This window comes from Brachionichthys hirsutus, chromosome 3 (assembly GCF_040956055.1).
Source record: "Brachionichthys hirsutus isolate HB-005 chromosome 3, CSIRO-AGI_Bhir_v1, whole genome shotgun sequence".
NCBI lineage: Eukaryota > Metazoa > Chordata > Actinopteri > Lophiiformes > Brachionichthyidae > Brachionichthys > Brachionichthys hirsutus.
Genome location: NC_090899.1, coordinates 10,565,414 through 10,581,248, shown reverse-complemented (window position 1 = coordinate 10,581,248; position 15,835 = coordinate 10,565,414). Strand labels below are relative to the sequence as shown.

At 41.7% G+C, this 15,835-nt stretch overlaps 1 protein-coding gene across 1 annotated transcript in view; it reads right to left on the bottom strand.

The window, feature by feature from the left end:
* The window catches only part of triob (trio Rho guanine nucleotide exchange factor b), a 76,339-nt gene that overhangs the window by 30,884 nt on the left and 29,620 nt on the right, over positions 1-15,835 (bottom strand). The window contains exons 5-15 of the mRNA XM_068756697.1: positions 15,492-15,684; positions 14,482-14,586; positions 13,871-14,335; positions 12,477-12,599; positions 8,740-8,931; positions 7,421-7,552; positions 6,121-6,351; positions 4,887-5,009; positions 4,495-4,686; positions 2,812-2,981; positions 2,430-2,604 (exon numbers count right to left, since the gene is read on the bottom strand). Of these exons, the coding sequence (XP_068612798.1) occupies positions 2,430-2,604; positions 2,812-2,981; positions 4,495-4,686; positions 4,887-5,009; positions 6,121-6,351; positions 7,421-7,552; positions 8,740-8,931; positions 12,477-12,599; positions 13,871-14,335; positions 14,482-14,586; positions 15,492-15,684 (2,101 nt within the window). The remainder of the gene's footprint in view (positions 1-2,429; positions 2,605-2,811; positions 2,982-4,494; positions 4,687-4,886; positions 5,010-6,120; positions 6,352-7,420; positions 7,553-8,739; positions 8,932-12,476; positions 12,600-13,870; positions 14,336-14,481; positions 14,587-15,491; positions 15,685-15,835) is intronic.

The window sequence follows — 15,835 nt, the reverse complement described above, 5'->3', positions numbered from 1 at the left end:
TTTATAACAATGTGCTGAAAGAAATTGGATTGACACAAATTCTCCTGCTATCAAATATCATCTGCACAGAAATGTGTCTTTCTTGGCTAACACACTGAGTTCTGGTAATCTTATCAAGCTTTTTCAATAGTAGAAGAATAGAACTGCCCTCTCTAACACACAGGATCAATTTAAAACTTTGACAGCATGGCCCAAACTCACCAAGCACTCGCTCACACTCTGCTCTCCTCTTCTTTGACAGTTGAGTAAAATTCCCTCCGCCTGTAAAAAGAGCATCTCCCTCCGATTCCAACAATGTGAAGATTTTTTGAATGCGAGTAGATGTGTTTGTTTTTGATGTTTTCTTCTCTTCAATGGTCTGCAGTGATTCGAGGTTTATAATCAGAGAGGAAGGCAAGTGTGCCTCATCACAACCCCATGCTCTCACCTCTAACACCCTCCCACCTCCAAGGCAGGAGGGAGTGTCCATGTGTGTGTGTGTGTGTGTGTCTGGGCAGGGAGTTGAGTGAGACAAATGCCTCCCCCACTATGTCTCATATTAATCCTGTGTGTGTGTGTGTGGGTGCTTCAATGTTCAACATGACAGATTAGGAGATTATCTGCAATTCTCTGAACTAACATGCAGAGTCTAAATGAGAATTATCTGTACTTTTGGACTTGCAGTTGAGACATAAAACCCTTCAGACCACCACATATCTTATTAGCACACTGAGGACAATCCATTTATAGGTATTAATATACTCTAAAAGTGATTACACACACTAGTGTTAAATATCATGAGGCAGAGACCTCCTAGAGGTCTGCAAGTCCATCAACAGCCTGACCTTGATCTGATCTGAATCAAGCTTTGATCATTTATTTAACAGACTGGATTCTGACTCTACTACTTCTGTCCCTTCACTGTTTCTAGTTCTAGCATGTTGAGAGTGGAAATATGTGCCGTTTTAAATATTGTTAAAGTATGTTATATAAATACAGGTCAGCCTCATCAGCTGTTCACCTGGAAGAACTGGAGCCACATTTTTGTTTACATTAAAAGTAGCAAAAACACATTGAATTATTTCATGATGACATCACCTATTGGACAAAAACTCATTTTCTCAGCGTGGGAGGCTGCCGTGTTAACCACTGGGCTAACCTGTATGACAGTTATATGACCCACACGAGGCTTCTCATCCTTGGAATGTAAAAATCTAAATGATTTGCAGACTTTCGGTAAATCTTGATGTATAAAATAGTACAGATGACCACTGAGAGCATCATGGATAAACCGGAACATGGCGAGTCACGATTTCTTTATGTCACTGATAAATTAACAATGAACTGTGAACAAAGATTTTATATCAGTCAAGTACTGCTCATGATGTCCTGTAGCTTGCTAAAAGTTGTAAAGTCCGAGCATGCGCAAAGTTTCAAACCAAGACTGTTAGCTCCTGTTGTTAGTTTAGGAAGTTTGGGCCCTTCCTGGACGACTGCACACGACTCCGGTTTAGAGTCATCAGCAGCAGAGTCTTGCAAATGGAGCAAGGAGCACTAGATGGGGCTAAAGGAGACTCATTGGTTTACGTACTACTGAGAGGACATGGTGATTAGAAAAGATGACACGGAGGTTGTAGTAAAGGAGAAATCAGAGATCACTGCAGCCAGATTCAGATGAATCCTCTGGTCATCATGGATATGAATACAAAATCACATGTCAATCTATCAAGAGAGCTGTTGTGATTTTTCACTCATCAATGTGGCAGGCTGCTAGAATGATTCGACAGCCATGATAAACACAGCGAGAAACATAATAAAATATAATCACTTAAGCGAGCAGTTATCATACCCGAGCAGCAGCTGAGATGAGCATTCAGCCTCACAGGGGGGACACTGAGGAATTAGCGGATACAATAGTTATTGAGGGAAAAATAAAACTGCAATGACTCAGTGGATGAAATGCACGAGGTGGAACTAAATACTCTTTTAATGTAGTGCAGTAGTGTGTGTGTGTGTGTGTGTGTGTGCGGGGGGGGGGGGGGGGTATGGCTGTGAATTCAACCAAGCGTGGAATCAGTGGGAGTTCTTGCTACGGAGTCCATGCTAATCTCTTTTTTATGGGTTAAGCCATTTTGTGTCTCTTGTGACATGAAATTGAACTTTTAACATCTGTAAACACCAACAAACCAAAGCAAACACAAATCACCCAATATGGCACATTTAAATCTACCAAGACAAACTCGGCACATTTTCTGCTGTTCTATGTATTCATATCTATTATTCATGCTCAAACCTTTCCCCTCAGATGTTATACAATCATTATTAACCCACTTCCACCAAATGACTGCTCTCTTAAGCAAAGGCAACTCTCAAACCTGGCCTGAACGTGGAGAGACAAAACAGAGATAACCATTCATCAAAAAGCAAGCCTCCATCTTTACCCTACTTACATCGATGGCGTCCCTTTCAAAGATACGGAGCTGGAGGAAAAGCTCCAGTTTGATCTTTCTTTCCTGGAACAGCTCCTCCATCTGGCCCTGGGCCTCGTCCAGTTGCTGCAGCACGCTCTCGATGTGGGCCATGGAACTGTTGTGGGGAGTCTTGTTGCTGGAGATGGCTGAGTCTCTGTGAGGAGAGGTCAAATACAAGGAGTTACAGCTACAGTGATGTGTTGCTTACTTGTATATACAGTATCTGTGGTGGTGAATACTGCAGTCCTGGAATTAAGTAACTTTTTGACAAAAACTTTAAACTTCAGGAAAGAGCATTGCATGACTTTGAATATCTGTAGTCCTTGTGTTAAAACACATAGCATGCATTATGATTTGTCACCTGAGCTGCTGTATGAGGTCCTCTCCCTCCTTGATGACGTTGACAGTGGCCTGCAGGGTAGTCTGCTGCTGCTGTCCAAAGCGTTTGATCAGGTCCTGCACCGCTTCCACCGACTCTGCATACACGTCATCCAGCAGCTCCTTCTGGAGATCCTCCAGCCATGTCCACAGCTAGAAAGCAAGAGAAGCCAGTTAAAAGAAGCAAGCCAGTTAAAATTAGGTGTGCACCTCACCAAGAACTGAATGAAAGAAGCATGGAGAAACCAAACAGCCGTGCTGTGAACGGAACACCCATGCTGAAATGGAGTGGAGCAGATAGACAGAAAGCTGCAAGTTGAACAGAGACGTAAGAATCGACAGATAAGCAGGCCAGAAAGAAGACAAGATGGATGACAGTTCTCGTCAAAGCCGGTGTTTTGCGAATGGTCATTGTTGTAACAGATTAGCCATCTGGGTGAATTGGCTCACTGTACTGAGCCTTGGCACACCATCGTGGCTACAGGAGAGAGACGCTGGCACCCACAGTTTGACTAACAGCCACACTGCCTGCTCAAAAATATGTCTCCTCCGTAATTGTTACCATCATCATCAAATACAGACCGGATATTGTACCCCTGATATCTCTATAAAGTAGAGTCCAACATGTTTGATTGGCCAATAACATATATAAATGAGCTTTTTGATGCTTTTTAAAAACCTGGTGGCAGTTTATTGAAATCAGGTTGAACCACAGTAGCATTGATTTGCAGTGTTTGGTGGAAGGAGAACCTGGAGTAACCCCCACAGACACGGGGAGAACAGGCAAACTGCACAGTCAGGAATCAAACCCGGAACCTTCCTGCTGAGGCAACAGTGCTATCCATGCTGCCCAAGGTATCTCATTGTGTAGCCACTATGCAAGGACAATAAAGTCTTTCTATTCTATTTCTATTCTAATAAGGTTTAATACATGACATTATCTAAACTAGGGACACAACAATACCAAACACCAGAAGGAGGTCCAATATGGCCTAAGGTCTAATTACCAGCACCCTGATTTCACTGCACCGGAAGCTGTTTCAGTGGATGCCTGGATAATATGAGGTATCATGAGGCATTCCAAATGTTCCGTTCATACTGTGCTGCTGGACAATGCCAGGAACATGATGAAGGCTGTGAGTAGCTCGCAACCTCCAGCTGGCTGTTAACTCGGGGCTTTGAATGTAGCTGGAGATGTTAGATGTGGTGGCAGAGTATCAGCAGCTCCCTGATCTAAACACAAGATCTCTCCTGAAGGAAAGGAGAGCAGATGTTTCCACCGAATGAACGTAATGACTAACAGGAACATTTTGGGAATGGTTCACTGTTACATACTAAAAAATCAAAAAACTTCAAAACGTCATTTCATTCGGAGTCTGCGCTACTTTAATTTGAAACACTTATTCGTCCATGTGTAAAAGACTGTGACTCATTTAATACTGTAAAATAATACACCATGACAAACACGATGAAGCTTGTTACAGTTATTCTTGCATATGAGGAAATGCTGGAGCGTGATCAATAAATAAGTAGCATAAACCTTCAAAGCCTGAGTCTTCATAAAGTATTAGTAGCATCATTTTCAGCTTCAGGCAAAACAGAGTCATTAAATCAATGCGGTAAATGGGCTCATTAGGCTTTGCGAGAGGAGAGGAGAAAAACGCACCTCTTTGACGTGAGTGTGGAAGGAAACAGACATGTCCAGGAGGACTTTACGCTGCTCGACACGCCGCACAAAGTCCTGGATGCGATCTTCTAGCTGGTGAGCAGCCTGGTAAATTTCCTCTGGGTCGCACTCTCCAGTCTGAGCCAGCTGCTCGGCCGCCTCCAGCAACTTATCAGCATTGGTGTAGGTGTTCTGAAATATTAGCATTAAGTATGCTTCAAAGTTATCTCATGGTCCTAACCATGACTAACTATCTAGGAAGTGTACTAAATTGTCATTTTATTTTTGTACTCTCAATTTTATAAATTAAAATTTGCATCTCATGTCTTGAGAATTATGTCACAGGAAGAAGATTTGATTTAATTATTTTTTAGACTACATTTAAAACTCACCTGTGCGACCTCTTCAAAATCTTCATGCCTCTTCTGGAGAGCTCTGGCTCTGTGCAAAGACTTCCCAACCCCAGTGTGTTTGCTGAGGAAGGCCTCACCATGGTTTTCTATCCAGTCCAGCACCTTGAAAAATACACAGGTGTATCCTATATATGCATTGTACATGGGGTAAACCTCGACTGATAATGCAGTACATACATTGTCACAGTAGGGGGTGCACTAGATTAAAGTGGTTGCATTCACATCACATTAAGAGTTGCAGTAATCTAGAAATGCCATCTCTCTCCCTCACCCCTCATGTCTGCTCAGCCCCATTCCTTGCCTCCATCTGCAGTCTGTCATGTTTAAAATTACTTTTGCCCAACAGGAAATGCAGAGCATTTCTACTGTGGGTTAGATTGGGTATACATTTTACATACCTTATTATTTATTACCTGTTAAATATAGGGCCTTACTTCATCATTCACCATGTGGTGTGATGAGAGGGACTTCAATGCTATTTACAAGATCTCTCAGTGAATATATTGATGGGATAAATGTGTATGTCATAATGCAACACGTCAACAATGGCCTCGACATGTTATGTGACAGCAAACTGGATCACCATGGAAACCACTACCAAAGGGAACGTATGCTAAAAGAGTGGATGGAAGGGAGTAGAGACAGAGGTGCTGAGATACAGAGAGAGAGAGAGAGAGGAGTTCATGCCCAAAGGGTAGGAAGGCAGAGGCGACGCTGCACACCAACTCAGTAGATTTGATCTGAGAGCTCTGCCATAAAGGCAGTCACATAGAGACATAGATGCTCTCACTGCTAAAACCCCCTGGGGAGAATGAAATGTCTATGGAGATGATTATATCCTAAACTCACACCCTCTGCTATGCAGTGAAGAGCAGAATATCAATTTTCAAAGATTCATTGGATCTTTATGGCCATTAAAACAGTTTAACAGCAACACTTATAGTATATTCATTTAATAAAACTGCAATACAATTGCAAGCCTTGAGAGACTTTGATCCGTTTGAGTCAAAACCTTCAGAAGTACTGCGCTGAAAAACGGTCGTGTAGCGCTTTTTTCGACTTAATAGAGCAATATCAATAGACAAGGTGGCGACTCCAAACAAGGCCAATGTCAGACAGCACTCAGATCATCAGGTAATGCACGTCTGCCTAAGCGTGCACAGAAACACCTGCGCCGCACATCTCCACGCTGGGTTTGCTGTGTTTCTCTTACTTGCTGTACATCCTGCTGAAAGACACACAGCTGCAGCCGCTGATGCAGGCGGACTTTGCGATGCTGCCAGATATTTTCCAGTTGCCTCTGGTGATGCAGCACCTCGTGGATGATGTCTAGAACATGGTGCACAGCCTTGGAGTAGTTGGCTGACGCCATCAATGAATCTGCACTTCCTGGGGTCAAAGGTCGTTGCAGTTTATCCAAAAGAGACTTTCCATCCTGGCTTACCTATAAAAGGAAATGTGCAGTTTGAAATGTAAAAATAAATAAGGAACGGTCTCAATCCTCAAGTACAAAACTCAGAAAGAAAGATGTTATTTAAACTGTTAATTGAAATTGCAATTTTCAAAATGCATCTGTACAGTATCTTGTTTTCGAGTAACTGATTTATTCTCTGAAAACTAAATATGAATGGATGGAACAAACCCATTCCTATATCCCCCTTCTCTGTACAACTTCTACATATCTTTTTGGAGTAGAAAATACATTGTTAGGGTAAGAATATTTACACAGCGAGGTCTTCTGTGTTTTCCTCAAATTCTAAATTAAATTAAGAATTTGATAGTTAGGTTTAACAACATTTTCTAAATTATTTATGTACCGGTATTCAATATTTGTGCACATAACTTTTGAATACAAGTTGGACAAAACTTCTAGTCCTGTGGAGCTGGAATTTTTATTTATTACCTCTGGAAAGGTGGTTATTTTTTCAGGGTGGCTTGTTTGTCTCTTTTAAGTAGTGCTGAGCAGCGCTTACATCAACACGGGATCAAATCAGAAAAATAAGAAATTGTTTTGTGATTATTCTAAACCCCAAACCAATATGCCCACACATTCGCACAACAATACCAGGAGGTATCACATTGCTGAATATAGTGTGAATTCAAACAAAGCACATGCCCAGCACAAAAACACAACAGCAGCACTGTCTTCACAACCTGTGCATTGTTAGAGGCTGGGGACCCGCTTCCGAAAGATTGATGGCCAAAAAAAATCGACAGCTCGGCAAAATGGGAACAAAAGAAAAAGAAAAACGATACAAGCAGTGGATCATAAGTGGAGACTGAGATGTGATGCTGATGCCTCAGGCACACACACACACACACACACACACAGGACTGTAATGCATCTGTAATTTAGAGCCTGTGCTTTCCAATCTGAATATACAAAGTAATAGGAGGGGCTATTATTGACCTTCATGGAGGTATGTACTCTCTGAGAGATTCTCGGATCAGCATTTGTTTTTCAAGTTCACTTTGTGTGTGTGTGTGTTCTCAGTATGGGAGCGTGTACTGACCTCAGAGTATGCGATGGTGATGTGCTCATATAGGCCCTGGTGATGGTGGATCGTGTCTTCCAGATCCTGGAGTTCAGAGGGCAGCTCGCCGTCGCCACATGCCTTACACCAGGGCTCCACTTTACTCATGTACTGGGTAGAGAATGCACATGACACGTGAAACAAACCTACTCATGCATACATGTCACACGCATGCTTTTCACATTAAGCATGCATGTACTGGATACAGAGATGTGGAGGACTGCTTAAGTTAGATTGGCCTGTTCTCAAACTTTAAATGCTTCAGTTAAACACAGCTTTGTATTTTTCTATGTACCGGTATTTATTTATTGTCCTTTCATTCTGATTTGTTCAGTAATCAACTATATAAAATACTGTTGTGAAGAGACGGTAGACATGTGTTATCTCTATGTATGCGGTATGTCACTATATGTTACTGCCAACATTGCCCATGCTCTTAGCATGTCTGAGCAGTTTGGACACAGTTTGCTCCCCATTGGACATTGCTACCATGAGCCAATGAAAACAAAGGAAAAGAGTTAAATCAGCATGACAAAAGCTGATGGCAGGCTTTCAGCCGAGTTAACTCCACATAAAGCTTTGGCATCCAAACTGTTATGTTTGGAAACAGAACTGCTGAACGGGTGGAGAGAGACAGAGACTGAAGTTGGAGGGAAGAGAAAGTTCAATGAGCAGAGGGGCCAGGAAAGACAGCTAGACCCCCTTTACCAGCAACATTCTGATCGTAAAATGGGTTGTTTTTATTTAGCACTTTCTAGACCTTCATGGCGCCCAAAGAGCTTTACAAAGCCTAACATTCACACATTCACACTCCAGTGAGCAACTGCTGCCATGCAAGGTGCTGCCAGGCCCAGTGGGAGCAATTTGGGGTTCAGTGTCTTGCCCAAGGACATGTGGACAATCAGAGCCGGGATTTGAACCACTGACCTATCAATCACATGCATTTCATTTAGCTGGTATCTTATTTCTAGTACAGGTTTAGGCATCTCAATACTTTCTAACGAGCAGTGAAGTAACTTCTTCCAGCTTGTGTTCCTTTTTAAATTCGTTCTCAATTAAAAACATAAATAATTATATGATTTTTGTTTTCATACCATAACAATTTAAAAAGCAAAAATGACTGAAAATCTTGTTAGCCTCTCACGTTCTGTTAGATATCCAACACACGGCTTTCCATCCTTAATAACATAGTATGTATACATGCAAGTAAATGCTAAAAACATTATTAACTACATTATTGAGAAAATGTATATATTTTTTGTGTGTGTAATTAATAAAGTCGAGTTATTTGTTCACACCTGGTCTGCTTTCTGGTGGAAGGAGGCAGACATCTCTAGCAGGGTGCTGCGTTCATCCAGCGCTGCAGCAAAGGCCTTCCACTCCTGCTCCAGCTGCCCTGAGATCTGCTGGATCTGCTGCGAGGCATAGTGGCCGGACTCCAGGAGCCGGTTCCCGACGGACATGATCCGATTGATGTTCACATACACATTCTAGAAGAGACAGAGAGGCGTGATGGCACTAAATAAAATACATACCAGGGATACTTGGGTTTAATGGAATTAAACACATCCTTAAGTATTCCAGTTGTCCCTGAGTTCTTATAAATACAGTAATTAGTGAACACTAATGTGTGCTTACAAAATTGCAAAATTTTTGGTGGTTGAAATCCAAAAACAGCAGCCCTGAGGAACTCCTGACTCATATAAACAGTGTTTTCCATTGTCTCAGTAAATTAACCGGGTGCTGCTTCAAGTACTGTTGTGGTTTCATTGTGGTGCTGTAATGAAGCAGCATTTCAACAGAGCAATCAAAATGTGTGAAATATAGAGGCCACAGTGACCTTAATGCACACACATACACACACACACACATACACAGATATAAATATTTGCAGGCATTAAAAGTAATTTACTTGGGAGCCATACCTCTTGTGAATAATGAAAAGGAACCCATTTTTAATCTTCTGGTCGTTTTTAATCTTTGGGCACCGAGCTGTTTGGTGTAGATATACACGGATCACCAAATGCTAATTAACAACTGGGTTAACAGCTGGTTATTATTCTATTCCATTTCTGCTCCTGGAGACTATTATGACATTTAGTTTGTCACTTTGAATCACAGTGGGAGGGAAAGATGGACCAAACATGCCATGTCGTCTTCGAAGAAGCAAAGGCAGGACTGATTCTATAAAAGACAAGATTTCATCCAAGTTTCAGATGCTGGAAATATTTGGATGTAATTTGATGACAAAAGGAAAGCAAATGGCAAACTGTCCAAAGACAACCCATGGTCTGTAAAACCCCCGAGGTGCATACCCAATATATTGTTTTTGATCATCACGGTTGTGGATAATATGAGATTTCTTCATTTTATTACCATACTATAGCCAAAAATTACTCTCAAATGTATATAGATACAGCATTATTATATATATATATGATGATACCTTGGAAAGAACATATACACCTAAAATACCTCAAACAGACCACACTCTCCAGTCACAACCAATAAGCCTGAAGACATTAACTCCATCAGATTAAATAACAGTGCACACACAAGGTGGGTGGTAAAGCCTTAATCCAAAACTAATGGACGGAAAGGGGGGGGGGGGGGGGGGGGCAGAGATAAATTGAAGGTACTCCTAATTCAAAGATGATGAGGTCATGGGGGCAGGCAGACAAAAACACAATGTGAGTGAGAGAAGAGGAAAACGAGGACAACACTGTTGACCTAGAAAATCAATCAGACCACAACATCTACAATAATAACAATTTGAGGAAAGAAACATGTATAACTTGTTGCACCACATAAACACTTCCTGTGATGTAAAAGGGCAATGGTGATCCATGTGAAGCATATCACAAATCCATGAGTGTCACATGTACAGTATGTGTAATATACGATAAGCATATCACAGAAGACCCACAAAACCTGCAGCAATGAAATGAAATTTGGTTCCACAATAAGCACAATGCACGCAGCAAATTCCGAATTAAACTTCACCTTCATATTAATGTCTGAATTTACTGCTCAATGTACGGTACCCTCTTTTTTCATATAGGGAATAGCTTTACAGGCAAAAGGAAAATCATCTCTGATTTGTACCCTTGTGTTTTATGCTTGCTGCTGAAATAATGAAGTCCCCCTGCACGGATCATTAAGGTTTCATGATTGCTTCTGTCGGCTTTATATATGTTGTATTATAAAGGGTATAATGTTATATACACCATTATAACTCTTCTGGTCATGGGCTTCAGCCATTGCAGCACAAAGCAAAACCTTCTAACTCGTTCAGTTCAACGGTGCCTCCACAGAGCTCTGTGCAGGGGCAGAAATCAACCTGCAGTCAAGGTCACCATAGCAACCCTCACAAATGGGGTTTTCAATGTAAGATTTTTTTCCTGACCACATTCTGGATCAGATCAAGAAGACATATTTGCATGATAGTGCATATCAGAAGCATCCTATGACTGTGATTTTTTGGTGAGTGAATTGAATTCATATTTTACAGGATATGATTTTAAAAAAAAGCCTCCATTATAAGTAAATGGGAAAATCCAGATTGTGACAGTATCCGCAATCTGGATCCGAATGAAATTCAGTGGTGAGATAGAGGTACCCACCCTACATCACTATGTCAAATTCCTTAAACATTGGTCAATAATCAACCGAGATATTGAGGAACAAATTTTAAAGCTCAATTGACTGCAATGTTGCCAAAAATTTCAATGTGATCCAGAATCCAGAATCTCATCATTTCCAGAATTTCCTTTGGGATTAATAAAGTTCTATCTTATCTCTTATCTTATCTTATGACCAAAATTTAATCAACTGTTCCTGGTAAGATTTCCAACATTTCCTGGAAATTTCATGAAGATCCGTCAGAATGTTTGGAGTTATCTTGCTGACAGAGAAACAGCTAAACAGACAAAACAAATCAATGCAGGCAAAAACGTAACCGCCTCTGCGGAGGTAATAATAGTGATTTATGACGGTGACTTCAACCATGTAGAGACGTATAATCAATTTAGCAGAAAGTTAGAATTTTCTAATCTAGTTACAAAATTCCAAAACAAATCTTCAAAACCAGCAACGCTAACATGATGACATCAGTGAGAAGTTACCATATACTTGTACATGTAATAGTACAAATGTACTGATTCGTACATTTTTACGCATTTTGGAAAGAAACAATAGGACAGAAGGAGTCGATCCACATAAACACACAGGCAGCCTGACACCATGTCTTTCCATTTAGTCATGCAACGGAAAAAGGAAACAGCGCTTCCTGGGGAAGACAGGGTGGATTGGGCAGTGGTCACCCTGAGAGTGTGTGTGTGTCTTCTAAATCCAAATGAAATCCAAAACTAACTGAACTGAACATACTAACTAGATAGATATGAAATAAATAAATTTGGATTAAATACACATTATCTGCAATTTACATATTACAAAGCATTAACATGGAACATGACCGTTGTTGATGAATTGTGAGTAAATAAATGTGACACGAGGACCACAAAACAGTAGTACAGGATATGGACAGATCTGATTGTTAGTCCTGAAGACTTATAGGAACTGGGAGAGCAGAACACTGCAAGACTTCAGTGTCAATACAGTATATTGCCCTCAGGTACTTTCTAGCCCACAGTAGAGGTTCGGGAGGGCAGGCAGGGGATGTGGAGCAGAGCAACAACGGAACAGGGTTGTAATATAGGTCAATTATGGGACATGACAGAGAGGACAGAACAGAGGCAACGTGTAAAATAGCTGAAGAATTTGAGAAAGAAAGTGGCAGGTCAGAAAATGTCAAACTATAGTGAGTCAAGAGGAGAGGATGGTTTGGCAATTACATCTGTGAAAAAAGATGAGGTGTGTGTTTGTGTGTGTGCTGCTTGTGCAGACAACGGTGGGAGGCGTTTGGTTGCGGCTATAAAGGACATTAATAGCGATAGTTTGTGACAGCACCTCCAGTGTGTGTGAGCATGCTCCGTGCATGCTCCTTCGTATGACAGAGGTGAAGGGAACGTCTTACCATGCAGTTCATGGCAAAGTGGTTGTGTTGGGTCTGCAGCTCCACGGCATGCTGGTGGTTTGCTCCAATCTCTGTGTAACTGGTGAGAAAAAGCCCCTTGTTGTGCATGATCCATTCGAACATCTACACACAAAGGAGGGGGAGAAACTACAGTAAGTCTGACAGAATGCTCGACACATGAACATAAACGGGTCTTTCCACGTTATGTCTCGACACAAACATAAAGCAAGCCAGTGGTTTTGTGTTTGCAATTAAGTATCCACTGTGCTTTTTTTTTTTTTTTTTTTTAATCTGGCAGTGTGTTTTATGTTCTTCTCTCTGCATGCTTGGGGGGGGGGGAAGCTGCATTTAATTACAGCTCTGGACTGTTCATAGAGCTGCCTTCCCAGCTCCAGACAAGCAACATCACATTCTTTCTGAAACATGCATGCAAGTCGTTTTCACACCTGACCAAGCGCACGCAGTTTGATTTGAGGCGCTGAAAGTCGCAACATTGTTGCATTTATCACTTGTTTCAGTTCTGCTTTCACATTGTGATTTCTAAAGTGAACCAAACCTTCTGAGCATCATCACGTGGTTGAAAAGGTCGCATGTCGATTGGACAAAGTAGGACGGGAAATCCCTCCCTCTCCCTTGTTTGTTCTGGTCTGGAGTGTGCGCTGTACTTCCTCTACCCTACATGCACTGTATAGCTTTACTACATACATTTGGTCCTGCGTTTGGTCCGGTGAGCTTTCACACTGCATACAAACCAAACCATTGTTCACCAGACCCACGTTTTCAAGCGGACCAGAGTTCGCTTGTTTTGTCCGCACCAGAGTTCGGATGAGCTTTCACACCTGCCCAAACGAAGCGGACCATCCGAGGAAACAAACTCTGGTCCGTTTAAAGCGGACCAAACAGCTCTGGTATGAGAGCGAATTTAGATCCAAATTACACAAGAACATACTCAAATAATCCATCCATCCATCCATTTTCAACCGCTTATCCGGGGCCGGGTCGCGGGGGAACATACTCAAATAATGAACAAGTCAAATCAAGATAAATACATAACAATTTGTGAGTGAGATATGATCACAATTTCCCTTTCTATTCCTGAGGTATGGTGTTGATTACTGATCAGAAAAGAATTTAATGGAGAACAAGATGTTCTTGTGTAGTTGAGCTCGGACTTTTTTTCACATAAAATGTTAAAGGATCAAAAGGACAGTTAAAATGGGACGCATGATGACTCCAGGTCCAGCTATCAGAAGCACAGAGACATCAATGTGAAGGGCAGGTTGGAACATGAGTACAAAGGCATGCAATGAGGAACCAATTCACGTTATCCCCTAAGCGGTTTCAATAATAATGAATAGCATGGAGAATTGACTAGAACAGAAAAGGCCTCTGACCTTCTCTGCATCCTGTTCAAACAGGCGCAGCTGGAAACACTGGTCCAGTTTCAGCTTCCTCATGTGCCAAAGCTGCTGCAGATTCTGGCGTGTCCCATGGAGCTTATCCAACAAACCCGTCACTTTAGCTACTAGATTGTGTGCATCTGCATGCATGTGGATCCCGTGATGATGGTCGTTGGAATCGCCACTTGCTCCGCCAGAGCGGTTACTGTAACCACTTTCACTGCTTGTCCCGCCTCCTGCAGTTTGAAGCCTTTGTAGCAGCCTTCGCCCCTGTGTGTCGAGCTCATCCACAGATGCCTTTGTGGCCCTTTTCTTCAGAGCTGCATGTTCCTCCATTAACCTCCGAGCCCCGTCCAGGTCCCGCGGGAGATCACGCTGGGACAAGATGTCCTGGAGCTCCTCAAGGCGTGCCAGTGTCCGAGCCGCATCGCTGGCAAAAGTCTCAAAAGACAGACGCACCTGAAAAGAAAGATAAACATCACCTGCAGAAGAATTTCTAAAAGATGAGTTACTGATTGAGTCCTGCTGATAAGTTGAGAGCTGTCCTGTTTAGGTAAAAAAAAGAAAAAAGCTGGACAAAAAACATCAATAAAATGCATCCAAACCTCAATCCAGTCGTCATGGTTGTACTCTAAGCTGCCCTCAAAGTCAGCTGTTAGCTGGGATGGGTCAACAATCTTGGATAAACCTTCTAACGAGACCATCACCGTCTGAAAAGAAACCACCATCAGGGAAATAGCATTGGTTTTCAAGTTCATATTCCAAACCAATCAAATTCTAAATCCTCAAAATATTTTCTGGATTATTTAAGAATGTGCTGAGCTAGCGGCACCACACGTATACTGTTTAGATTGGTGTGGTGACCAAAAACAAATGTACCGGTACTGGGTATTTTAAGCTCATGCTATTATTAGTAAGATTTTAGCACATTGATAAAAACATATTTCAAAGCAAAACCAGTGCAAAGGAAACACAAGGAAAAAGAGGCTGCAATCAACAACAGTTATAGGAGAAGTTGAAGGACGTGTGTGAATCTAAACTATCAAAACCTTTGTTTGTACGGAAGGGGTTGTCAAAACTCATCAGAACGTGTGGAGGGAGATGAGAATACTGAATGATCATTACCCTATAAAGAACATTACAGCAGGGGATTAAAACCATTCACCTTTTATCATTAAAAACATAAACAACAACAACAAGTGGCCCACCCAAATACAGCCAAATAGTATTCGGGAAAATGTTTCACCATGTCTTATATATCTTGTTTCCATAGTAACTGGGTCAGGACTAAATATACCAGCACCACATGCCCACACAAGACAGAACAGTGCAACTGTCACAGAGCAACAGTCCAATTAGAACTGATAAATTAAGACCGACGGCTACGTTGAGCTAACACGAAATCTACAACAAAGTGTTAATTGTAAAATAGATTGCTGCAGTGAGAACTACCAACATGTCATTCTCTTATAGAAAGCAATACAAGAATAATAAATGCTCTAATCTAATGGCATAAGATTGGATAACACATCCACAAAACACAACCAAGCTCACTCAGTTTAAAGGACAAGCTTGATATATTCCAAGCACTTTAAACCTGTAGATTCTGACTCACTTCAAATTCAAACTTGGAGCTGCCGAAGTTGGTCCTTTGCTTTTGCCAGAAGTTATCCGGCTTGATGATGAGGGCGACGTGGATGCAAGACGGGAAAGACTCCTGAAGGATCTTCAGCAGCGGCTTGATGCTGTCCCACTTCGAACCACGCATGTCCACGATGACTGTAAAGCCATGGCGGGCCACCTCCTCGCTGCAGAGAGCATGAAGAAAAAGGGTCGGAACATATGATACAGAGCAAATCCATTCATGATAATATGCATAGTGTTTAAATGGTTATATAACCTCAGCTGAGCAGCTTGACTATAAATCAGTGACAGCATAAGGATGATTTAAATCACATG